We start from the raw sequence: 26,064 nt of genomic DNA on the forward strand, positions 1-26,064 counted from the left end.
AAATTCTGCAGCTTCCCTTTGGTCATCAACTCCTGCTAGTGGGGGTTTTTCTTTTGCCATGGCATTATTTTGTCTGTCATCATTGGGTTTACTTATTGAACCTCCAGCTTTGTTCTCCAACGAATGTAAGTCCTCTTGCAAATGAGATTCTTCATGCATAATCTCATAGCTAGGTTCTTCGAGTGTTTCCCCCCCCAAACTTAGCATCTTTGTAGATATGGGTGCCACTCCCTAAGGTGAATGTACTAAATTGCTCACTGCCTTTAGCCTTAGTGACTTCAGTATTACTAGGCAATCTGTCTGGTTGGTATTCTTGTAATGCCGTGGAAATATGACCCACTTGCATTTCCAAAGCTCTCAAAGACAAATTATGACTTTGCAACATTGCCCCTTGGCTTTGTAATAATTCTTCTTGACTCTTAATAGATGCATCGTGATATTGTAATAGAGCCTTTGTAGTTGCCATAAAGTCTTTCATAGTGGCCTCTAGAGAACTTGTATTAAGAGAAGATGTTGTCCCCTTATTATGCCATGGCATATTCCTTCGCAAGGCTGGGGGCTCATCCATATACTGCTGCTGAGCGAGATGACTGACATTAAAATCTCCTTGATTTTCCCATGAGAAATTGGGATGCTGACTCCATCCATTGAAGCTTCCCACATAGTTGATGGACTTTTGATTGTTCGGAAATTCACATTCATGGTGATTGCCTTGGCATAACAGACATGCCAAACTATCAACCTTCACTTCTTTCACCTCATTAGAATGTTGCAAATTCTTCAACATATTGGTGATGGTAGAGAGTTGGGCCGACACTGAATCTTTAGCTTCCAACTTGAATGTCCCAGATGCCTTTCTTCGAGTTTCAAACCTTGAAGAGGGAAATTGGTAATCATGGTTAGCAATTCGATCAAGAATGCCAAAAGCCTCGTCAGGTGATTTGTCAAGCAAAGTGCCATTTGTCCAGGCATCTAGCATCATCCTCGTGGGTGCATTGGCTCCATTGTAGAACATCACGACTTGAGTCCAGTCGTGGAATCCATGGTTGGTACATTTGCGAAGCAATTATTTGTAGCGATCCCAACACTCATACATTGACTCGTCATCAGCTTGGTGAAAAGATGCTATGGCATTCCTAAGATGGTTGTTCATATTCGGAGGATTATGCCGTAGCAAAAATTTTTTGCACAATTCAGTCCAAGACCTTATAGAGCCGGAAGGTAATCCATTGAACTATGCCCTGGCATCATCTTTCAAAGAATATGGAAATAACTTCAATTTCAGCACATCTTCATGCACACCTTCTTGTCAAAAGGAGTCACAGACCTCCAAAAATTCTCGAACATGTTGCCTTGCTTCCTCATGAGGAGCACCACCAAACTTTCCAATCAAGTCCAACATGTCGAACATAACTGGTTTGAGCTCGAATTGGGTTGCCTGAATCTTGGGATGTATAATAGCAGGTTGTAGGTCATCTAAGGTGGGAGCTAAATAATCTCTAATAGTTTGTGGTCGAGCAGCATTTGGAATTGTCGTGGCATTTAGAACTGCAGGATCCTTCACTTGATTTTGAACAACATGAGCCTCAGGTTCTATATGAAATAATGGTTCTTTGGGTCTTTTACGTGTCATGTGACAACGTAACACCTGAAAAAGGTAAACACAAAAACAAGTAACTATGTACAAAGAAAATAAATAAAATGGTGCAACAACTAAACTCAACATCATCAATTGCCAATCCCCGACAACGGCGCCGAAAACTTGTTCGCGTTTTGTGAGTACTATAAAATTATACGCAAATTTTGTGCAAGTATACACAATCGCTCAAGTAATAAAGTGGTAAGTGAGTATCGTCTCCACAGGGATTGGAAGGATATTGAATAAAGTTCATGCACTATTCTATCTAAGTATAGTTAGTCTTGATATATACAAATGTCACGGCAAAATGAAAAATGTATGATGGTGGATATGAATGAATGGTCTGATGGCGTAGTAAATAGAAATGCAATGGCAAGAACAGATGTTTAATATTGAAAATGGTGAAATGTCAAGGCAATGAAAAATGGTAAAAACTGTAAATAAAAAGAAAATAAAATAAAAAGAAGATAATCCTCACATGACAAGCTTCCAATGGAATGAATGGTAGGGATTGATCTAAGGATGCTAAACTTATCTCTCAGGCAGATTTAAGCTATATGGTCTTTACTTACTAGACAGGGCTTTCCTAAAATGTTCCTACAGGAACCTAACAGAATAGGATGCCAAGGCATCTGCTCTTACTCAACGATGTTGGACAGCCTACCCTATTGATAAAGACACCCTTTTTAGTCGTTGAAATCCTATCCTAGTCTCTTCCGAGATCTAAGGGATTAGGTTATAATATTCCTAGGCCGGTTCAAATCCCCTTGAAAATACTATAACCCATTGCTTATGAGGATATTGTCTTGCGTTTCTTCCGAATACTTACAGGTATTTTTAGCTTAGGATTCTTCCAAACACCTAACCTTCATCTAAGAAATTGACATTTCCATGCCTCTTACAAGCCTAGATGGTGAAGCATTCATAAGCAAAGCAAATTAAGAACCAAAATAAACTTAAATATATCATTAAAATAAAGTTAAAACATCCATTAAACCAACCACCACCAAATAAGTTAGTTCATGGCGGGGCTCGAATATTCCATGAAATAAAACATGAAATCATTCTTGCCAAACAACCCAACTAAAATAAATAAAATAAAACAGCAAAGGGATGGAGGAAAAAAGCCTTCGACGCGCGCCACCGGAGGTCTCATCGGCCACCACGAACCGCCTTAGCTCGCTAGCTCCTCTCGGCGCCTAGCTTGCCACTCCTTGAAGCTTTATCAATGGAGGAAAACCCAAGGAAGAAGAAAGGAAAAGGGAAAATAAAAATCTGATTTTTCTGCTCTAGTATGCGTATCCTTTCTTCCACACACACTCTCTCTTGTGAGGTGTAATATATAATAAAAATATCTAGGGGTAATGATGATGTTGTTGGGATATTGTTGGGTGAAAAATACCCCTCATACCCCTAGAATCACATGTTGTGCATGAACCTTATCCTCCAGGTGTCAGTGGTCCCCTAGCAGGCTGTTACAGCCATCATTTCACGTGCAGAGCCAGCTGTCCATGTACAGCTGTATATTTTTGTCGTTTTCTGCGCCAGAAATGCCAAGGCATTCAATCTGCTTCAGCAACGTGTGATGCCGCGGCATTACTTCCCAGCTCGCCTATTTTGCTTGTTATTTTCTGCATATCACTAAAAACCACACCTTCCTCCTCATATAACACCTTAATAAAATAAAATAACACAACCACCACAAATGCAATTATATGCAGCTACATATATCTAAAATGACCTATATGTACCCTTAAACAAACAATAACTTAAGTGAAAATGGCCTTAAAAATAGTCTTTTTACGGAGTTATCACGCATCTAGGGCCCCAAGGTATCTTGGCATAAATTGGTCTGGTTCCCAGGGCGTATCCCGAAGAAAAACACCATTTTATGGATGGCCATCCTTGACAGACTACCTACTCGGATGAGACTTCTGTGAATGAGTCTGAATATCGACATTGATAAATGCTTATTCTGTGGTTCTGAATCTAAGACTCAAAACCACTTATTTTTTGGATGCATTTTTACGAAGGAATTATGGGGAATGTTCTCTCTTTGTACAGGATTAAACGCAATGTTAGTGCATGGGATAGGGTGTTAGACTGGGCTACTAAACTCCTTAAATGTAAAACTCTTATTGTACAAATATTGAAGCTTGCCCTTGATGGTCACATGTATGGCTTATGGTGCGAGAAGAATAGCAGATTATTTTGGGGATAAAGCCAAGTTGGTAGACGAAGTGCTCAATGACATCCGAGATACCATTTAGATCTGACTTAGCAATTGGGCCATTTGCAGGGCTGATTCGATGAACGCTGCCCTCTGCGCAAGTGGGGGTATCCTGAGCTAGTGTGCTTTTGTTTCGTTTTCCCTAATTGATTTCAATTATTGTTATTTTGATGTTATGTAGTGTACTGTTCTATGTAGCATTATTTCCTGCTTTCTTGGGTAATGAAATGGAATTATTCAAAAAAAAGGGACACATAATAAAAAGAATTACACAAAAGACATTCCTTAAAATGATGAAGAAAATAGGGTTGAACTTTATACTTATGTTTTGCCCAAAATAATTATCAATATTAAATAGGAAAAGCTTGGGTTTTGTTCATTCAGTGCACTAAAAACCCCAATAATGTATTGGTTTGACATAGTTGATACTTGATATCCTGAATATTTAAATTCGAGTTTTAATATTTGTGTATTCTTATCATATATTTATTATAATTTAAAAATTATTATATATAAATTTTGTCCCATATAAGTCCATATATTTTTCAATTTTGGTTTTTAGTATGCTTTTTTTAAGTTAAAATAATTATAAAATAGTATATTTTTAATACTCTCAAACATTTAATAATAAACGTTCAATAATTCATAATGCAGTCACTGATACTCGAACCCAAAACTTCTAGAAATAACAAATACTTTTTAACTATTAAGATTATTTGATTCATCTAGTCTATTTTTTTTAATTTCGGGTTTCAGTCCTTTTATTCATGCATTATGATTAAATTTAGTCATAATCATAAATTTTAGAGTAAAAAGTAGCAAACAACTGACAATGAACGTTTAATAACTCATGTTGTAGTAGCTAGTATTCGAACTTAAAATCTCTAAGAATAATAACTATTTTTTAACTATTAAGATTAATTGATTCGTGTAATCAATTTTTTTAATTTCGGTTTTCATCCTTTTATTCATGCATTATGTTTAATTTCAGTCATAATCATAAATTGTAGACTAAAAAGTAGCAAACAAGTTTGCACCACTAAATTTTTTGAAATTATAAGTAAATATCTTTTTCAATTTAAAGAGAAAAGAAAAGCCATATTTATAATTTTAGAAGAACCCAAAAGTAATAAAAGTTCGTAAATATCTTGCATCCTTTTCAATATTAATTTCGAAATGTCATTTTCATATTCTTAAAAAGATTTTTTTGACCAAAATTAATTTCCATTACATAAATAAAACCCATGAGTAGACAAAGTGTGGCTCACAAGACGAGAGCAATACCTACGAGTAAGTTCAAAACTAGAAATCATATTTCTATACCTTTTTTCACTTTCAATAGAGGGAGAGTAATCTTAATTAGTCCTTAAATTTGATAATTTTCTCTATTTGGTCCCCAAAACATTTTTCTTGTCTAAATTAATCCTAAAATGGATTTTTATAATTCTGAAGACGTGACACTCTAAGTTTGTTCCATGTAACAAATTATCGTAGTGATATATCATCAAAATAATTGAAAATAAGAAAATCTACTAAATTTAAAGAATAATGTGGACTAAATGAGAAAAATGTATCAAAATCAAGGACTAAAAATTATTTTATCCCTTGAATAGAATATCAGAATTTTATTATATTATTTTGGGGTTCATCAAATGCCTTTAAAAAGCTCATTTCTGCAACCCAAAGTTGAAACCCTCAAGTCTAACATCTCCCTCAACTCTTTTTGTTTTTTTGTTCTTGTTTTGGCCTCTGGGTATCTTATTTAAACAAATAATAATAAAACCCTTCTTTTTGGTTTTGTTGTGAAAGAGAGAGAGAGAGAGAAGAAAAATGGCACTAGAAGCTGTAGTTTTCCAGCAAGATTTGTTCGGTTACAGCAACAAAGAACTCTACAGCTTGTTGGGAGGAAATTTGAGCTATGAAGAAGACAAGCATTTGCTTCATTACAACCAAACATCCGATAATGCTAACTCTAGTTTTGTTAATGGAGATTGTTGGGTTTCTTCTTCTTCACCAACTTCAATGGCTACTAACAATAATGTTAATGGATCATCCTCCGTCGTGGTCGACGATTCGGCCCACGATTTGGCGGCGGCCTTTGAGATGACGACGTCGAGTCGTCCCAAAAGACGTCGACTCAAAACTCGTAAAAACAAGGAAGAGATTGAGAATCAAAGGATGACTCACATTGCTGTTGAACGCAATAGGAGAAGGCAAATGAATGAATATCTCTCTGTTCTTCGCTCTCTCATGCCTGAATCTTATGTTCAAAGGGTATTTTTCATTTCATTACTTGTAATATATATATATATATATAGTATGTATGTATGTATATGATAATTATAAGTTTTTGTTTTGATTAGGGTGATCAAGCGTCAATAATTGGAGGAGCTATCAATTTTGTGAAGGAGCTTGAGCACAGTGTTCAGTTGCTTAGTGCTAAGAAAGAGGTGAAGGAAAGATCAGATGGAAGTACAAGTACTAGATGCTGTTCATCACCTTTTGCTGAGTTTTTCACGTTCCCGCAGTACTCAACTCGGGGCGATAATAATTCGATCTCGATGACCGAATCGATGTCTGAGAATCAATCCGCCATAGCCGACATAGAAGTCACCATGGTGGAGAGCCATGCAAACCTCAAAATAAGATCGAAAAAGGAACCGCCACAGCTCTTGAAACTGGTTTCGGGCTTGAGCAGTATGCATCTCAATATCCTCCATCTCAATGTCACTACGGTTGATCATACTGTACTCTATTCTCTCAGTGTCAAGGTTAGTATACATACAAACATACGTACATACATACATTTATAAATATATATAATTGGTTACAAAAATGCAGGTAGAAGATGATTGTAAGCTGACTTCAGTGGATGACATTGCTGCAGCAGTAAACCAGTTGCTAGGTAGGATTCAAGAAGATGCTATGTTGAATTGAGAATTTACCGTGGTTTTTTTCATTCCATAATCCCACTGTAATTTGTAATATCTCTTTAATTTCCACCTTCATCTTATATACAAAGGCTTCTCTTTCTTTGTTTTAACCTTGAAATCGCTTAATTTTGCCACTAATTCCTTTTTAGTACTGCAGTTTGTTCATTTCTTAGGCCAATTTACCATCAACTGTGCTAGAAAAGTTACTGTTGGTTTCACCAGAATAATGTAATTTTCAAATAAGCCCAGGCTTCAACAATTTTCTTCTCAACAGAAGTTCAAAGGAGACTATGACCACTTAGGGAAGGTGAAGTACTAAAACCAAAGGCTGCCATATGAACAGCTTTAGAAAGGCTAATGGTAAAACTTTTTCTCTTTTTTGAATTTTTTTTTTTGCTCGAACATTAGCAATGATAGAAGACAAAATTGGAAAAAAGAAATCATGCGAATTTGCTTTGGACCAAAAAAGTTAACCCATAATAACAATTATTAATATTATTATTTTCTCTTTATTAATATGACTTAAAAGTTCAAATCAAAATCATTTGTGCATGGAGGATAATCACGACCCCGTGAATTCTGTACGATTTTCATTGTCGAATCCCAAGGTGAAAAAAAATATAAAGTTGATATGTTGGTGGGGTTTTGATTCTTAATTTAGATGGCCGCAAATCGTACAACTATTATTATTAAAGTTTTTTATGTTGTCGGATTCTAAAATTTCATTTTGATTAATTTAATTCAACTCGCATCGTACATATAATTTTACTGAGTGAGTATCTTAGTAGGATTTTATGTATATCTAATGACTCAAACTCAAAACTTTACTTAAGTGATATCAAATTATTTATCACTTTAATCAACTCCTATAGATAATGTTCAATATAGTGATATGATCATAAGATACATTCAGGGCCGGCTCTGAGTATTTTTTAGCTCGGGGAGAAATAAAAGAAATAGACCCCTATTTATGTTTTTTATTTTTTGGTATTTTTTGGCTCGAGACGAAATAAAAGAAATGAACCCCTATTTATGTTCTTTTTTTTGGCCCGGGACAAAATAAAAGAAATGACCCCTAGTTATTCAAATTCTTGTAGTTCTAAATTAATTTACACTATTAAAATATTATGGGTCCTAGGCGGGCGCCCTCCTGCCCTGCCCCAGGGCCGGCCCTGGCTACATTGGAGGAGAAAATCTTAATTCAAATTTTAAAAATAATATTATTAATAAATATAATTTTAAATATAAATTATAAAGTAAACGTCAAATGTATCGAAATAACCATAATTTTAAAACTCAAAACAAATTAAAAATCAAATGCGAATGCAAAACAGCGGTTCGAGGAACAAATCAAAATAGATATATAATAAATATGTATTAAAGCAACAGCTGTAGTTGAAAGAATGTAAAATGAACCAAGAAGGATGTTTGGTTACTATACAGATGGAGCACTAAATTAACTTATTATCAAAAACTAAGTGATAAAAAGAAGTAATATTTTATGTTAATTATGGTTAGGGTTAGTTTTATAATATTTTAGGGTTTGTTTTTATTAATGTGTCACTTTTCACGTGCATGGTAGAAGAGTCTAAAGTCCCCATATAGGTGAACCGTAGAATCATGTTTTGTTCATATATATTCCCCCCAATCTTCTTTCCCTCTCTTCTTGTAATTAATTAATTTTACAAACTAATGTATTTTTTTATTAATATAAATCAATTACGAGTGATAATATGTTCTAAAGACTTTCAATCATTTAACAATAAATGTTTAAATACCCTACAGTTATTAGTGCTAAAATCCGAGACATGTAAGGATAACAACTATCCCTTTAACTATTGAGATATTTGTAATTGTCCATTATCTTTTAAAATATAATGGCATACACTTTTAACTATATTTGTAGTATGAATGATAATGTGATAAGTTTTTGTTCAATCCAACATTATCATAATAAAATTTAATTTCGATCTAATTTGAATTTAAAAATATTTTTAATTGCTCTAAACTTGATTTAAAATTTTAATTAAAAATTTAACTCCAAACCAATTTGATTTAACATATATATTTTTTTAAATAAAAAAATGATTAAATAAATATTAATATGTATAAGTTAATAACATAATATTTAATTGGGTCAAGTACGCAAATAGTCCTGTAGTAACCGTTTTTCGCCCAAAGGGAGAAAGATCGATACCGATTCGGGGTTTTTCTCTTTGAAAATTATTTTGAAATATGAGGAGTCGCCACCAATCATTTAAGGTGAGATTGGAACACCATAAAAACCGGATGCTTTTAATAAAACATTTTTGTTTTTATCAAAATACTGGGTTTGAAGGTCGTGAAAATCCAGAAATCAAGTTCGGGAGTCGGTTACGCGTGGGGAAGGATTAACACCCCCACAAGCGCCCAAAAATTGGTACCCAGTTAATTATCCTATATTTAAAATCAGAAATTTAGAGTTCGATATTTATTTAATTTCAAAATCATTAAGGATGCAAAATTAAAAAGGGTATTCGTTTATCGAGACCGATAGCATTCGCCCCCGAGCGTAAATGCAGGAGATCAGCTATTGTGCCTAATAACCGAATATTGCCTCATTTTTAGAAAACATGATGTGATTTTGAAAAGGATGTCGACTTATTTAGGGAATTACCAGTAGTCACCCCTGAGCACGATCGCGAGAGATATGCTATTAATTCCTTAATAAGTAAACAATACCTTATATTTGTAAAAACAATGCAATCAAACAACATTTTATTGTCCTAATTAAACTAAAAGTAAATTAAGGCATTTTCTAACTTAAGTGTCAAATTATGAAAATTAAAGAACCTAGATGCTCAAATCTAAAATGTAAGTTCTAGTATTAATATTTAATGCTCTATTTTAAAATGGGTTAAATATTCATGTATTAAAAATTTTCTTTTGATAATTATAAAATGATCGAATATGCAATTATGTTTTGGTCAAGTTATGCATATGAGGTTAACATACAAATTAAATAAAATATATCTATATTTGAAAAGAAATATACAAAAGTAGTAACTTTGTATATATACTAAGTTATCAACCAATTGTTTGTTTAAAAAATACATATTAATATATAAACATACATATTTAAATTCCTTAATAAAAGGTAAAGGAAAGCATGATTAACGCATTTCATTAATAAAGGAAAGCATTCATACTATATTTATTTACAAAGGATATATATATATATATATGCCATATTTTGATAAAAAAACATATGTATTATATATATGAATATGCCACGTATTTAACAAGCAATTATTAACCCAATATAATATAATATATTAAAGGATTACTATAGACATTTACCTAATACGAAATTAATGTTTTAAGCAAAAATATAGGGATCATTAAAAACAATCATACCTAATATAATAAAAATAAAATAAAAGTACCTAATATAATATATATTCAAACATGGAAATACAACTCATTCTAGTAAACATGCAAATTAAATTAGGGATGAAATTAAATACAATTAAAAAAATCAAACTTGTAAAACAATAAATAAACAAGGGTCAAAATAAAACAATGTTAAAATAGGAAGGGTACGAACCGAATTAATCCAAATAAATAAAACAAGAAAACAAATATGTAAAATATCAACATTGAGACAAATAAAATAGGTAAAATTCGAAAATTAATCCTACATGTAATCAATTTGATAATAGCTAAAGTCTTGGGAACTAAAACATAAGTTTACCCCTAAAATTAAATGGCTAAATAATAATTTACCCGAAAGCTTTAGTATATAATCTAATCTTACACTAAACCTAACCTAAACTCAGAATAACACACGGCCACCTCTATTCTCTCCCTATCTCGCACGCTGCAGACACCAGAGAAGGTGGGCTGCCGCTTCATCGCCTGGTGAGACTTTAAACAAAACCAGAGTTCCTACACAGCCGATGCTTCGAAAGCTTCACAACCATCACCGGCCACCGCAAGACCCATCAGAACCAAGGATGGCCACCGCTTAATAACCATCATGCGAAGCACTGTTTTAAACTTCCGACTAACAACGAAAATGGTCAGATCGCTAATACTCAGCCCCATAGACCTCTAAGCTCTCCTCTATTTCTCTTCTAACCGAGACTCCATTACTTCCGGCGAAAACTCAATCCATCAAGATAAGTAAAATCAAAACTATTTTTTATTCTCTATATTCTAGAAAATTAAAGGAGACAACCCCTATTTGGTGTAGGACTATTCGATCGTTCGAGCCTCTCCATTTCGATGGCCTTAACCCCGATGATCAACCCCTTAACTAGGTAATATAATCAACCCCTTTCCTCTTTATTTTTTATTTCGGATGAATGAGATAAGAAATGTGTAAAGGTTTCTATAACTTTTAAAAACGTTTAGAAATGTGATATTTCTTTCATATGATTCCTATGTTTTTTGAATGTATGCCCAAACGTAAAAAAAAATACCTATTGCTTTATATTGATTGTATTGTTGAAAAATCACTGAATCAGAAAAAAGATATAAACTATCTTTTATTTCTTTTGGATTTTTTTGCTTACAATAACGAAGGGGAAAGCCCTCCTCGTTTACACTGTATTTTCCTCCTCTCGTTCGAATGATTTTCCCCAGATTCCTTTTTTTTTCGAATCACCTTCCCCTCCCTTTGATGCGAATATGCCCCCTATTTTATCTTCATTTTTTTCACCAAATCCCTTGACTTCTGGTTGGATTAGGTAGGAGCAGGTGAAAACTTGAGTTAGGGTAGACAAAATCCCGTATATGATTTGCTTTTGACATGCTTTTAGGTGGATAATTTGGTTATTGTCTGCAGGTGCCCTTTGACGTAGGCGATGACAAAATTCGATGGCTTGGTGGTTTCTTCATTCGGTTCGGGTTCTCTTCGGGTCTGGGCCTTATTGTATTCTGGCCTGCATGTAAATTATTAATAATAATTAATAATAATAATGAAATATTAAAAGACGAGACGAAAAAATGAGTGTCGACAGGTCTCCCGCCCCGACTATAAAACACTACTTTATTGAATATCCAAACTATTAAAGTTAAAAAGTGATCCCTTGACTATTGGATGTTGCTTTGTTGAGTCTAACTGTCATCAGACTATTCATATGTTTCAAACTCATCATTTTTTGTTATAAAATTGATAGTCGCTTGAGCTGGGCATTAACATATTGATTGGGATATGATAAAATATGATCCCAGAATCTCTAACGAATATCATATCCCAGTTAGCAAGTTAACGTCCAGCTCAGATGATCGTCAATTTTGTAACAGAAAAGGATGAGTTTGAAATATATAAATAATTAGGTGAACATTTTATAACTTTTAATAGTAGAGGGAATTAACAAATCAACATACGAATAACATGTAATTTTATCCTGACTCAAAACTTAAACTTTGAATAAAATTTAAAAAAGTAAATCATATTTTGAATAAAATATGCCTCTACCCCCTTTATTTGAATAAAATTTGACAGGGTCAGTACCTCCATCATATTTTGTCACCAATATCAAATTCAAAAGTAAATCATAATGAACTCAGTAAGCATATCTGATGACATAAATTTTGACAGAAAATACTAAATATTATCAATATTTCAACTACAACTTTTAAATTAAAAAAACAAGGGATTTAACTTTTTAAAAATTTTAATTATATGAACTAAATCTCTAACTTTGCTAAAGTATAGAGACCGGATGTATATCTTAAACCACAAAAATACTAAAATAGATACCGAATACTAAATTATTAAGCCTTTTGGATCATATAATATACAATGGAATACAAAAAGTTACAAAAAAGGTGACGGCAAAAGAAATAGTGAAACTATATATATAGTGATTTCCTTACTATCAAACAGAATAAAGCAAAAGAGATGTTAATGCCCCTAACAAGAGAAAGTGACTAAAATCACCAAGAAACAGGAAACTTTTAAAGAACAACAAATGTGATTAGGGACGAATATAAGATTTTCTGATAAGATACAATTTTAAATCTAAAATTTTAAAACGAATGAACTTACAAAATTTAAGAGGTAAAAATAATAACATTTGCAGTAGATACAATTAGACTTCTTCGACTTTTGAGGTGTAATGTTAGATTAAAATATGTAACTGGGGACATATATATAATGTATATGACGTTATTATAAAGTGTGATACAAAATTAAATGACTAATTATGTTATATTTGTTATAGGTATTACAGTCTCAAAGAATTAAAGTGTATGTACCATAAATTATATTTATGATTTGATAATGTGTAAAATTATAAATACTTAAAAGACTGATATATTATTCAATCTATATAAAGAAGTAGTGGTCGACGAGAAATATGTTAACTTGTACCATTAAAGAAATTTTATGGAAATAGCGAACTTATCTTCTTGGAAGATTACAACTAAAAAATACTTGATGATTGAACATCTTGGATTTTGATTTCATATTTGTTATAATTTGATTCTAATATATTATATTATTTAGTATAAGTAAATGAATTCAAAATTTACTTTTTTTTCTTATCGGTTTAATAGGATGAGATATTAGATAGTTTAAATAAAAAACAATTCACATTCTAATGCTTTGAGTGTAATAAATTAAATTAAGAGGGTCATTTTCATAATCCAAATTGATTAACTGAGGTCAAATATTATTTTTATGTAAAAAAATATCAAATATGATTTTGGATGCAAATAAAGTCGTTAGTTTTATTAAAAGAGAAAATATTCAAAATTACAATAATGGTCGTAAACTAAACACATATTATAATATTTTCTTATAGCGATTGACACAATAAACTAGTCACTCGAGATCATTCAATGATCATTTAAGGAAAATGTTAAAACTCATTAAAAAAAACTCGAACAAAAGATAGATATGAACAAAACTGACTGTATCGACAAACGGACCACAATAGAAGATTAATCTACTGAAATACTACATATAATCACAAATTAGAATCGAGAGTCGTGCGTATCCAAGTCCAATTCGAGGATCTTCTAATTAATATATAAACGTCATTTTGATAAGTCGAGAGATGTTAAATTTAGCCCTTAAAAATTAAACCAGAGGTTCAAATTTTCATTTAAAATATAGGGTAAACTATACATTTAGTACCTAAATTATCAGTTTTAGTACCTAAACTTTCAATTTTTTCAAAACCATACCCAAGATTTAATTTTTGTTCCATTTTAGTACCACGCTGTAAAAAACTTAACACATATAATACTTAAATTATCAGTTTTGGTCTGTTTTGGTTCCTAAACTTTTAGTTTTTTTTAAAACTTAAAGTTAAATTTTGAGCGGGGTACTAAAATGAAACACAAACTAAACCTTAGGTATGATTTTGAAAAATTAAAAGTTTATTAATAAAATAGATCAAAACTGATAGTTTAGGCACTAAATACGTAATTTACCCTAAAATATATTCTAACCTTTTCTTTCTCGCCTTCGCTTACTATAAAACCGAAGAGGAGTTTGCTATTCTGAGTCTCAGCTGACAAAAAAAGCACCCTCTCATCTAACAATTAAGAAAAGAAGAAAGCTTTTCGGCCCGATTGCAATCAAGTAAATAGCAGCAATACTTTACAGATATAATAATAACATTGAATCAAGCAGAAAAATGGGGTGATTTTAGAAGGAAAACAGAAAAAGGGTTCACGTTTAGCAGCACCAAATATGAAAAAATTAAAGAAAAGATGATGGTCCAATTAAGGTCGGCTCAGTGAGACATGCTGGTTCTTAGTGGCTCTGTGATATAGGCCTTTCTATTTTATAAATAAGTAAACCCTACTACTGGTAAACTGATTACCAGCAAAAGAAAGACTTGAGATTGCAGGTTTAGTGAGAACTTGATTCAATATAATAATAAAATATTTATATATATTATTAATTAATTTTTTATACAAATAATTATGTCAGCATGATTTATTAAAATTTATTTGAATTTATATTATTGAATTGACAAATTATATTATATTTAATTATTTTTCATTAGGATGAAATGCGAAAAAGTTAGATATTATATAATATTAGATAGAGTTTTCAATTATATTAAAGTCATTAAATTATATTTCAATTTGAGATTTTTTTATTTAAAATCATATAAAACTCAACTTCATATAAAAAAAAACCCTATACGACCGTCGATTACCATCGCGGTAAATCTATCTCAGCCCTCAGACACCTCCATTTCTTTTCAGATACGATGAAAAATTTATTTTTTGTTAGATGTGAAAAATGTATTTAGTAATTAAATTATCAATTTTGTTTTATTTTAGTACTTAAACTTTTAATTTATTCAAAATCATATCTAAAGTTTAGTTTTATTATATTTTAGTACCCGCCGTTAAAAACACAATGCGTTTAGTACCTAAACTATCAGTTTTAATATGTTTTAGTACCTAAACTTTCAATTGTTTTCAAAACTTAACGTTAAATTTTAGATGGGGTACTAAAATAAAATCAAAGCTAAACTTTAGGTATTATTTTAAAAAATTGAAAGTTTAGGTACTAAAATATATCAAAACTGATAGTTTAAGTATTAAATGTGTAAGTTATCCTAAAATATATTCTAACTTTTTCTTTCCCGCCATCAGTTACTACAAAAAGCGAAGAGGAGTTTACTATCAATCTCTGCTCAGCTAAAAAACAGAACCGTTCGATTCTCTCTCAGCTCAGTCCCTCTCTATATCCAAACAGAAATTTCATAAATTTTCCTCACAGTTATTAGCGTTATACTTAGTTTTGCACGATATTTTCAAAATACTGTTTGAATTGTTGGAAATTTGGAAAAGAAATTATCAATCAACTTTTGAAAGCTTGGACTGATTCTCAGAAATTTGGAAAACTCCAAATAGATCTATTTCATTTCCATTAACTGATTCTTTTGAAGCTTTCAATTCATTGATTTGGTTGCTGATTTGAATCAGCTTTCAAGTAGAAATGTCGAGCGTAACTGTCTGCGTACGCTTCAGGCCTTTGAGCTCAAAGGAGAAAAGAGATATCGGCGATAACATCTGTATTCAAAGCATTGACTCCGAAAACTTCATTATCAAGGTTTGAATTTCGCTTAGGTTTGTTTTTAACACCAATTTCTTGTCGCTTTTATTTTTTTATTTACTTTTGCTTTTTCAAAAAAAATCAGATCGGTTCAGTAATTTGAGATTGAATGTGATAGGATGAGAAGGAAGAAGGTTTTACGTTTAGCTTTGATAAGATTTTTTACGAGGAATCTAAACAAGGTGATGTCTATGAGTTTCTTGTTCTTCCGATTGTTCGAGGTAATATCAGAAAACTGTTTCATTGATTATCTTCATTTTCATGACTTCATCAACTGTTTTATGCATTGCATTTTTCCCCTCTGAAAACAGATGCTGTCAATTCTATAAATGGAACAATCATCGCTTATGGACAGGTAAGATATCTTGCTTATTTGTGTTACTAGTACATTCCAGAATTTCCAGTACTTTGATGAACTCTCTATTAACTAAATGCTCCAGTTAAGGATCTGTTCATAGTATGATTGGTTACGTTGTTGAAGATAATAATAAATAACTTAATAGTGAGAAATATCCTCCAAATCTTGTCGATTCATTAAGCTAAAGGACTATGTTGGTTTATATTTCTATTTGTCGTTCATTGTTAGTAAATAGTAGATCACATTTACACTGCTAACGCAACTCATTGCCCTCACCTTTTTGATTGATTGCTTAACTTATCATGAAATACATTTAGCCCTATTTCATTCTCTTTTTCTTTTGATGACAGACTGGGGCAGGGAAGACATACAGTATGGAGGTCTGCCGATGAATGCCTAAATGTAGCCCTGTTAAATCTTGTAAATTAAATTGAGTTTGTTAATGATGATAAATACCTTATTGGATCAGGGGCCAAACATATTGGAATCTGATGAAAAGAAGAAAGGGATACTTCCAAGAGTGGTGGATGGATTGTTTACACGTATCAAAACTTCTGCTGACTCAACCAAATACACTATCAAGTTGTCAATGGTATGTAAGCGTGTCATATATGTTTAGAGAACTATATTACTTTCAATTTTACTATTAAATGCTGTATAATTCATGAAAACTTTTATTCTTGTCTATAGGTGGAGATCTATATGGAGAAGGTTCGGTATGTATCACCTTCAATTCTATTTATTGTTGGATTGAGAGCTTTGATTCTCTAGTAAATATTTCTGATTGGTCTTTCTGTTCAAAAACTCGGGCTTATGAAATACTATACGAGGTGCTTTTCTAGATGTTTTAATATTTATGCTAAACAAACATGCATTTCTTATCCTCAGGGACCTTTTTGATTTATCAAAGGACAATATCCAGATCAAGGAGAGCAAAACACAAGGAATATTGTTATCTGGAGCAACAGAGGTGAGCTATTTCTTGCAGAAATTACTTTTTTCTTTAGTCTTGGCATCATATTAGAGTATTTCTTGACATCAGTCGGGTTATTTTCTGCTAGACTTTACTCTTTCTAGTTGAGATTATTTTGAATCTGTTCTTGAATATGTTACTTCAGACTCTCAAGTTCGTCTGGAAATGTACCATAGGCTTCTATTGATTTTCCTTTTCTCCATGGAGCATATTCACTGCTTTTAGTAGAAACCCTTTCCATTTATGCATACAAATGTCATACATTATGCACTGATTCTTCAAGCTCTCCACTTAATTCTGTTTTCTGTAATCATGTTTCGTCCTGGTGGCATGAGAACTGTTATTATGAACAACCTCAATCTTGTGTAAAACTTCGATGAATTAAGTGCCAAATTTCCTTTCCCCTAATGCAAATCAAAGATGTGTAAATTATTTATATTGAAACTATACTTTGTCTCACTTAGATATTGTTATATGCCTCTTTCCTCACTAAATCCTCTTCTTATTCCTTTATGTTGTTCCCAGATCTCTCTTTTGAACCCAGCCGAAGCATTGCAAAGCCTATCTGTAAGATTAAGACTTGTTAGAACTTTATTTTCCTTTCTGTTCATAGGATATAGTTTCTAATATCGGCCTTGAAATTTAGAGTGGGATAGCTAACAGAGCTATTGGAGAGACCCGTATCCTTTTGTCATTTGTGCTTCTATGTTTTCCGTTAATTTCTTATTCAGAGAAATATAAAACTTGAGTGTAAGAATTAAGTTTTCGTTTTTACTTTGTAAAAGTTCTGTTTAGAATATTTTTGTTACTTAAACGTAAACAGAAATGAACATGGCAAGCAGCAGGAGCCATTGCGTTTACACGTTCACAATCTACCAACAATCACTTTCAGAAAAGAGGTATAGCTTATCCCTTGACTATGTTAAAGTCTTCAAAAGCAACTATCTATAAATTTCACAATGTAACCAGGGTGAAATCTGGGAAGTTAGTTCTAGTGGACCTGGCGGGGTCAGAGAAAGTAGAGAAAACTGGGGCTGAAGGAAGAGTTTTCGAAGAAGCTAAAACAATCAATTAATCCCTTTCGGCATTAGGGAATGTAATCAATGCTCTGACATGTGGTACACCAGTAAAAGCAAACCATATTCCTTATCGTGATTCGAAGCTCACTCGACTCCTGCAAGATGCTCTTGTAAGTACTCTAACCCCTAATTTCATCTCTGCGTAATGTCATCAAATCACTTTCATGATCTGTTGGTTTTCAGTTTCATATTAAATTTGCAGGGTGGGAACTCCCGCTCTGCATTGCTCACCAAGTCCTTCAAATGCAACAGAAAGCCTGTCCACTCTTCGTTTTGGTGCAAGGTTCATGAACACTATAATATGCTATTATACATATTTAAACCCACTAGAAAAAGAAAGTTTAAGCATGAAGGAAGGCCTAATATTCTCCTTTTAGATATCTTAATTTCTCCTCCTAGAAAAGAACATTTTTAATAACAAAAGAAAAAGGTTCGACCTCTCGTTTTGTATGATCAAACTATATATATCTAATACTTGATTTTTTGGGGGGCTATAATTTTCATGGCAGGGCGAGGCATATAAAGACATCACCACTTGTCAAGGTTAACGAAGAGAAAGGTTTCGATAAGAAGAACGAAGCTCTTTCTGGTACCAGAGATGAGACATTTGAGAAAATTCTTGAAAAAGTTAGTTTTATGATCCGATATTAATCATATTATGTAGATGAAACATTCTTGTCACTTTCTAATGTTGTTTGCTCTTGTTTAGATGAGTGAAAGACTTAATGCTGAAGATGTAAAGTTACTTGAGGAATTATTCATTCAGGCAGGACTATTTGTGGATCTTGGTTCAACAGAAGACTTGGAATCAAACTTTCAAGATGTTGAACAAACCATTTCTTCATTGATGAAAGCTGTGGAGAAGCTTAGCTCTTCTGTTCAGATGGTAATGATTCTCATTATCCATTATTGTCTTCCACCAGAGGAACAAGGGTAAGAACAAAGAGGGATAGAAGTCAAATATGCTCCATATATTTGTATGCCCACTTTTGCCCAAAAAATTTATAGTATTCACAATTTTTCTTGAAAATTCGAGTTATTTTTTCTATAGTTCTTGCTCACTTAATAGAGACCAAAGTTATTTTCTAGACATATAGGACCTCCATGTAATGACAATTGAAGTTGGTTCCATGCAATTGCTGAGCTTACCATATTTTTGCAGCTTCAGAGAGAGAACAAGGCCCTGAAGGAAAGGCTTGGTGCTGCTGAAAGATTCGATGCTTTGCCCGGAGGAACTGCTGGTTTTCTTCGGAAGATTTTGGGTTTTCTCAGCTCCTTTATTCCAGGAATGCAGAGATGAAACTATGTTCCACTCCATGATGCTGGTTTATAGGTATTGGTAGGATAAGTGATAGAATCCAAGTAAACACTCGAACACATTTGCTCTACTTCAATTTCTGTCTTGATAAATCATATCTCCATACGTCAGAAATGAAATCATTGTCAGGACGGATATATCAGCCATGCACAAGTGACAACAATCGGTAAACCCGGATTTGCGGTTGCATCAAAATCAACTGTAAACGAACAACATAACCGGTTCAGGTTCACAAGAAGGCTTCATTTTGACCAAATGAATATAAACTGAAGTGGGCTCTCTTTCAAGTTTCAACAAGAAACAGGTTGTAAGCTTCCCAGGTTGATTCAAGTGTGAACAAAGACAAGAACAACAAATGTAAGAAACATTTTATTAGTTTTGCAGTGTCTTTGCTTTAAAGATTAAACCCTAAACGGTAGTTGAGTCACTGAAATCACATCGCAAACATCATGCCATACCATAGCATTCAAGGATAGAACCAGCAAGTAATAGAGAAGAGTCTTTGAGCTCACTAACCAATGTCAAATCTCTGTTCCATACTCTTTCTATTGTGTCAAGGTGTTATGATTTAGGATAGAAGAATTTTCTAGGGATTTAAGAAATAGAAGAAATAGGTACAGAAAATGTGCTCATTCATTCATTAGATAATTCTCAAAAGACGTAGTACAATTTTATATATTAACAAGTACCCTACAGCTGGCAGAACAACCAAATAACAAAATAACTAACTCCCTGCTGACTCACCCATTTCAACCCTTCCAACCCTCTGCTTAATATTAGATTCGTAAAACCCCAAATCCCACATGTACCTATAATATTGCTTAATTTGGGTTTAAATCCAATGGAGCCCAACTACACCCTTTACTCAAATAGACCCTGGCCCGTTGCTCCTCACCATATGACCCACCTCCCATCTCTATTTCAGCCTCAATCTCTTCAAGTAACTTCTCAATCCCTAATCTCTTCTCAATCCCTAATTCCTTTCGATCCTCCCCCAATTGTTGTTGCTTCACTCCCAATTTTCTTCTTCGATATTTCCCCAAATTGATTTCTTCAAACCCTAACTCACATTCCATCGTGACAATACCCTCCATCAGACGATCCTTGTCCCCAAGGATCAAAATCGGGAAGTTGGTTCTGAAGGACCGAAGCATCTTCCCAAGTTGCGTCGTTTAATCCCATATTTGTCCACTGAACCAACACCTGAGGAATAGACTGATTCTGTCGTTTCACTATTCTTCTCTTCAAAACAGACGCTGGATAGATTTTTAATTGACCATCCGAAGCGACTTCTGGAGGATTCATCGAGATAAGTCCCTGCTTCCCTATTATTTTCTTCAATAAACTAATGTGAAACACCGGATATAGTTTAAAGTCTGGTGGTAATTCCAATTTATAGGCAACCTAACCAACCATTTTCTGTATTTTGTAGGGACCGAAGTATCGAGCATCAAGTTTTAGATTTTTCCTTAAAGCGAGGGATGTTTGACGATATGGCTGAAGCTTCAGGTAAACTTCATCCCCTACATGAAATTCCCTGGTTGTTCTATGTTGATCTGAAATTTGCTTCATTCTATTACTAGTTTTAAGTAACTGCTCCCTTAGCAATGAATTTAATTGCTCTCTCTGTTGCATGACATCCTGTACTGCATCCACTCTAGAATCTGCTGACCATGTTACATTAGGGGCTTGATAATTGTATAAAGCTTCGAATGGTGTCATTCGAAGGGCAATGTGGTAATTAGTATTGTACCACCACTACGCCTGAGCTAACCATTTTGACCAAGTCTTTAGCTTTCAAAAACACATGCACCTCAAATATTGTTCAAGACATTGATTGAGCCTCTCAGTTTGGCCATCTGTCTCAAGGTGATAGGCAATACTGAATAATGTAGTGGTCCCCAACTGCTTCATTAATTCCTGCCAAAATAAACTAGTAAAAGATTTGTCTCTGTCAGAAATAGCTATCTTAAAAAGACCATGTAATTTATAGACTTGATCAAGGTAAAACCCTAGCAACTTCCACCACTGTATAAGGATGAGCTAATGGCATAAAATGAGCATACTTGGTGAATTTATCAATTACCACCAAAATGCAATTGAACTTTGGTGAGGGTGGTAAACCCTCAATGAAGTCCATTGTAATCACTTCCTAAGCATTATTAGGGATATGAATAGGCTGTAATAATCCTAGCTTAGGAATATGCTCTATTTTGGTCTTTTGACAAACTTCACACTGCTGAATATGGTCTTGAATTAAAGTCTTCATTCTTGGCCAAAAAAATCAGACTTAATTCTTTGATAAGTAGCCTGAATACCTGAATGCCCTCATTGTGGTGAATCATGTAGAGCCACAATAATATTCTGTCTCAACTCCCCTTTGCTAGGGCTGAGCAACGAAACCGAGAAAATCGAAAAACCGACACGAACCGAGTAAAATGGTTCGGTTCGGTTCGGTTTGACTTTAAACGGTTCGGTTTTCGGTTCGGTTTAAAGGCTTCATTTTTTTGATTCGGTTCGGTTCGGGTTTTCCATATGGAACCCATTTGTTCCATATTGAACCGAATAGGCAATTTTTGTAAAAAAAATTATAGTTTCAAGTGATTTTTTTATTGAAAAACCGATAAACCGAACCGAACCGAAAAACCCGAACCGTTAAAAAAACCAAACCGAACCGAAAAAACCGGTTTCGATTTTTTTCGATTTTTTAACTGTTTGATTTCGGTTTCGGTTTAAATATTAAAAACCCTTTTATTTCGGTTCGGTTCAATTTTTGGTAAAAAATCGAACCGAACCGAACCGAACCGAATACACCCCTACCCTTTGCTACCCACATAAATCTTGTTCTTGAAATACAACACCCCTTTTACTAACTTCCAGTCTTGTATTCTGTCTGGTTGAATAACCATAATAGGAATTTTTTTCTTGAGCTATAACATCATCTTCATAACTCTTTTCAATATCATTCACCCAAGTAGGAGTTATAATTGTGACTCCCATCTGTAGAAACTCACCAGAATCTGTTTGTTGTCTAGAGAGTGCATATGCTACCTTATTAGACTTACCCTTCCTGTACTAAATGGTATAATCCAGCCCAAGCAACTTTGTAAGTTCTTTCTTCTGTATAGCTGTAGTTAACTTCTGTTCTAGAAGATGTTTTAAAGGTTCATGGTATGTCTTGATTACAAAAGAGTCACTGTCCAAATAATGTCTCCAATGTGAAACTTCCATCAAAATAGCCAAATATTCCTTCTCATAAATAGAAAGATTTGTATGTTTAGGACCCAAAACCCTACTCAAATAAGCTATAGGTCTGTCTGCTTGAGATAGAACAGCCCTAATTCCTTTAGAACTAGCATCGGTTTCTAAAAAAAATTCTGATCAAAATTTGGCAAAGCCATTTTAGCTTCTGGGGACCAATGAAACCCTTCCTTCTTTAACATATTAGTCAAGGGTTTACTCAATTCTCCATACCCTTTAATAAATTTTCTGTAATACCCTGTTAAACCTAAAAATCTTCTCAAAGCTTTCAAATTTTTAGGTAAAGGCCACTGTTGCATAGCCTTTATTTTAGCAGGGTCAGTTGCTACTCTTCTTAGCAGAAATTAGGTGTCCCAAATACTCCACCTGCCGCTGGCCAAAAAAGCATTTACTATTTTTTTCATATAATCTATTCTTCAGCAGAATTTCCAACACCACTCTTAAATGCTTCTTATGCTCTGCCATACTAGGACTGTAAATTAGAATATCATCAAAAACACAAGAACAAACTTCTTTAAATATGCCCCAAACAGATCATTCATCAAAGCTTGAAAAGTAGCTGGAGCATTAGTAAGGCCAAAAGGCATAACTTTAAATTCATAATGCCCTTGGTGAGTCCTAAAAGCAGTTTTATGAATATCCTCTTCTTTAATTATGATTTACCAATAACCAGATCTCAAATCAATCTTTGAAAAGAAATTAGCCCCATGTAACTCATCCAATAAATCTTCCACTATAGGAATAGGAAATTTATGTCCTCAGCTTCAGCACTCAACAAATAAAATTTCCCCATTCACTTCAGTATCTTTTTCAACTAATTTCTGAAACTTCTCACCTGTAATAGGTCTTAGTACTAGTAACTTCTGAGTACCTTTTATCACCACATTCTCCCCCCTCCTTATCAAAACTAAGGGTCTTTGCCTTAAAATCCATTAGTATAGGGCTAAATTCTTTCATCCAGTCCACCCCCAATACCATATCACTGCCTCCCAAAGATAATACTCTGAAATCATGCTGAAATTCATAACCTTGCATCTTCCAGCTCATCTTATTACTTTTTGCAGTACTAAAAAGTTTTTCACCATTAGTTATTGTTATAACTAAGGGTTGAGTCTGAACCATTTCCACCCCTTCCTTGGCCTATTTAGGTGTCACAAAACTGTGGGTGCTACCACTATCAATCAACACATTAATAGGTTTACCTCTGATAAAACCTTGAATCCTCAAGGTAGTATGCCCCACATTTCCTGTGATGGCATTAATAGAAATTTCCAATGCTTCTTTTGCTATTTCATCCCCCTCATTTTGTTCACCTTTTATCATTTACTGTTCAGCAGAGTCTTCTTCTTCTTCCATACAGTTCAACTACCTGACTTTACACTGATGTCCTGGAACAAATATTTCTCCACATTTAAAACAGAAGTTATTGGCTCTTCTGTATTCCAATAAACTCTGTTTGTTATTAGTAGTAAGAGGAAATGTCTTAGGCAAAAATCCCTTATTCCCACTGCTCTGTTGAATATTTGAGGGATTATAAGAAAAAAAATTGTTAGCAGATTTGTACTTCTTCCCTTCAATCTCATTAGCCAATTCATAAAATTTTGCTTGCCTGTAAGTTTCAGATAAATTCTTGGGCTCTAACACCTTCACCTTATGCTTTAATTCCTCCTTGAGACCACTAATGAAGCTGGAAACAAAATAAGCCTCCCCCAGATGCATGTTCTGTCGCAATAAGTAGGGTCTTAGCTCTTTAAGTTTTTCTTGATATTCCTCTACACTCCCCTTCTGCATCAACTTATTGAATTCTTCAATAATATAAGAATAGTTTCTATCACAAAATCTGTGACATAAATCAACCTCAAATTCATGCCAAGTAACCCTGTACTTCTGCATAATGTAACCATCACACCAGGTTTCAGCCTTCACAGCTAAATACATAGAAGCTATTTCCAGTTTCTGCTCCTCTGGTATTCCAAACAAATTAAAAAACTTCTAGCATTTCCTAATCTAGCCCCTGGCATTGTTACCGTCAAACATTGGTAACTCCAATTTTGGTGTAGGTAACACAGAATTTATATTCCCAAAAAGGTTTTTACAGTAGTTTCTAGTGTCAATATGTTCATCTCCTCCCCCTTACTCTCACTAGAACTACCCAAAGGCTTTTCTTCTTGTAACTTATGATTAAAAGATTGAGGACCATTAAACCCCACAGGTTTAGAAACTAATATCACTGGTTCATTAGGTTGAAAAGTGTATTTTTCATGCTCACTAAGAACCGTAATTAAACATTGTGATTTACCTTCACTTTTTTTTCCTGTTTTTCAGCTGCTTGTGGTTGACTCTTCACTGACTGAGATGAATCTTTTTCCTTAACTGCTTGATTGACCAGCTGGAGGATTCTCTGCAAATACCCTCTGTTTTCAGTCATTCCCTCTTCTAATTTTTGTATCCTCCCTTCCAGCTCTTCTTTCTGCCCAGCCCACCAAGATGGTAAGGTCTCCTCCTCCACTGCTGATTGTTCTGGTACCTTTGTGGTTCCAGCTTTTTGCATTTTTCTTGTCTTTCCCAGCGTGAAAAATGATTTTGGATCACTAAACTCAGCTCTGATTACCAATTGTTATGATTTAGGATAGAAGAATTTTCTAGGGATTTAAGAAATATAAGAAATAGGTACAAAAAATGTGCTTATTCATTCATTAGATAATTCTCAAAAGATGTGGTACAGTTTTATATATTAACAAGTACCCTACAGCTGATAGAACAACCAAATAACAAAATAACTAACTCCCTGCTGACTCACCCATTTCAGCCCTTCCAACCCTCTGCTTAATATTATATTCGTAATACCCCAAATCCCACATGTGCCTATAATATTACTTAATTTGGGTTTAAATCCAATGGAGCCCAACTACACCCTTTACCCAAATAGACCCTGGCCCGTTGCTCCTCACCACGTGACCCACCTCCCATATATGTTTTAGCCTCAATCTCTTCAGGTAACTTCTCAATCTCTAATTCCTTTCAATCCTCCCCCAATTGTTGTTGCTTCACTCCCAATTTTCTTCTTCGATATTTCCCCAAATCGATTTCTTCAAACCCTAACTCACCTTCCATCGTGACACAAGGCCACAAAATCAACCCCAACCTCTGCAATATTTCAACAAGTCTTCTATGATAGAGTTAGGGGTTTACATAGCGGT

General features: G+C 33.7%; 1 protein-coding gene and 1 pseudogene across 1 annotated transcript; both read left to right on the plus strand.

Annotated features, from left to right (window-relative positions):
- The first annotated feature begins 5,568 nt into the window (after positions 1-5,568).
- LOC120163918 (transcription factor bHLH96-like) lies at positions 5,569-9,532 on the plus strand. The gene is made up of 4 exons (XM_039173719.1): positions 5,569-6,143; positions 6,233-6,640; positions 6,711-6,878; positions 9,517-9,532. Exons 1-3 carry the CDS (start codon positions 5,700-5,702, stop codon positions 6,804-6,806), a joined length of 948 nt encoding a protein of 315 aa, XP_039029650.1. The 5' UTR covers positions 5,569-5,699; the 3' UTR covers positions 6,807-6,878; positions 9,517-9,532.
- A 6,180-nt stretch (positions 9,533-15,712) lies between these two features.
- Positions 15,713-19,612, plus strand: LOC120163937 (annotated as a pseudogene).
- Positions 19,613-26,064: the final 6,452 nt, after the last annotated feature.

Source organism: Hibiscus syriacus, unplaced genomic scaffold (genome assembly GCF_006381635.1).
Source record: "Hibiscus syriacus cultivar Baekdansim isolate YM2019G1 unplaced genomic scaffold, ASM638163v2 tig00111503_pilon, whole genome shotgun sequence".
NCBI lineage: Eukaryota > Viridiplantae > Streptophyta > Magnoliopsida > Malvales > Malvaceae > Hibiscus > Hibiscus syriacus.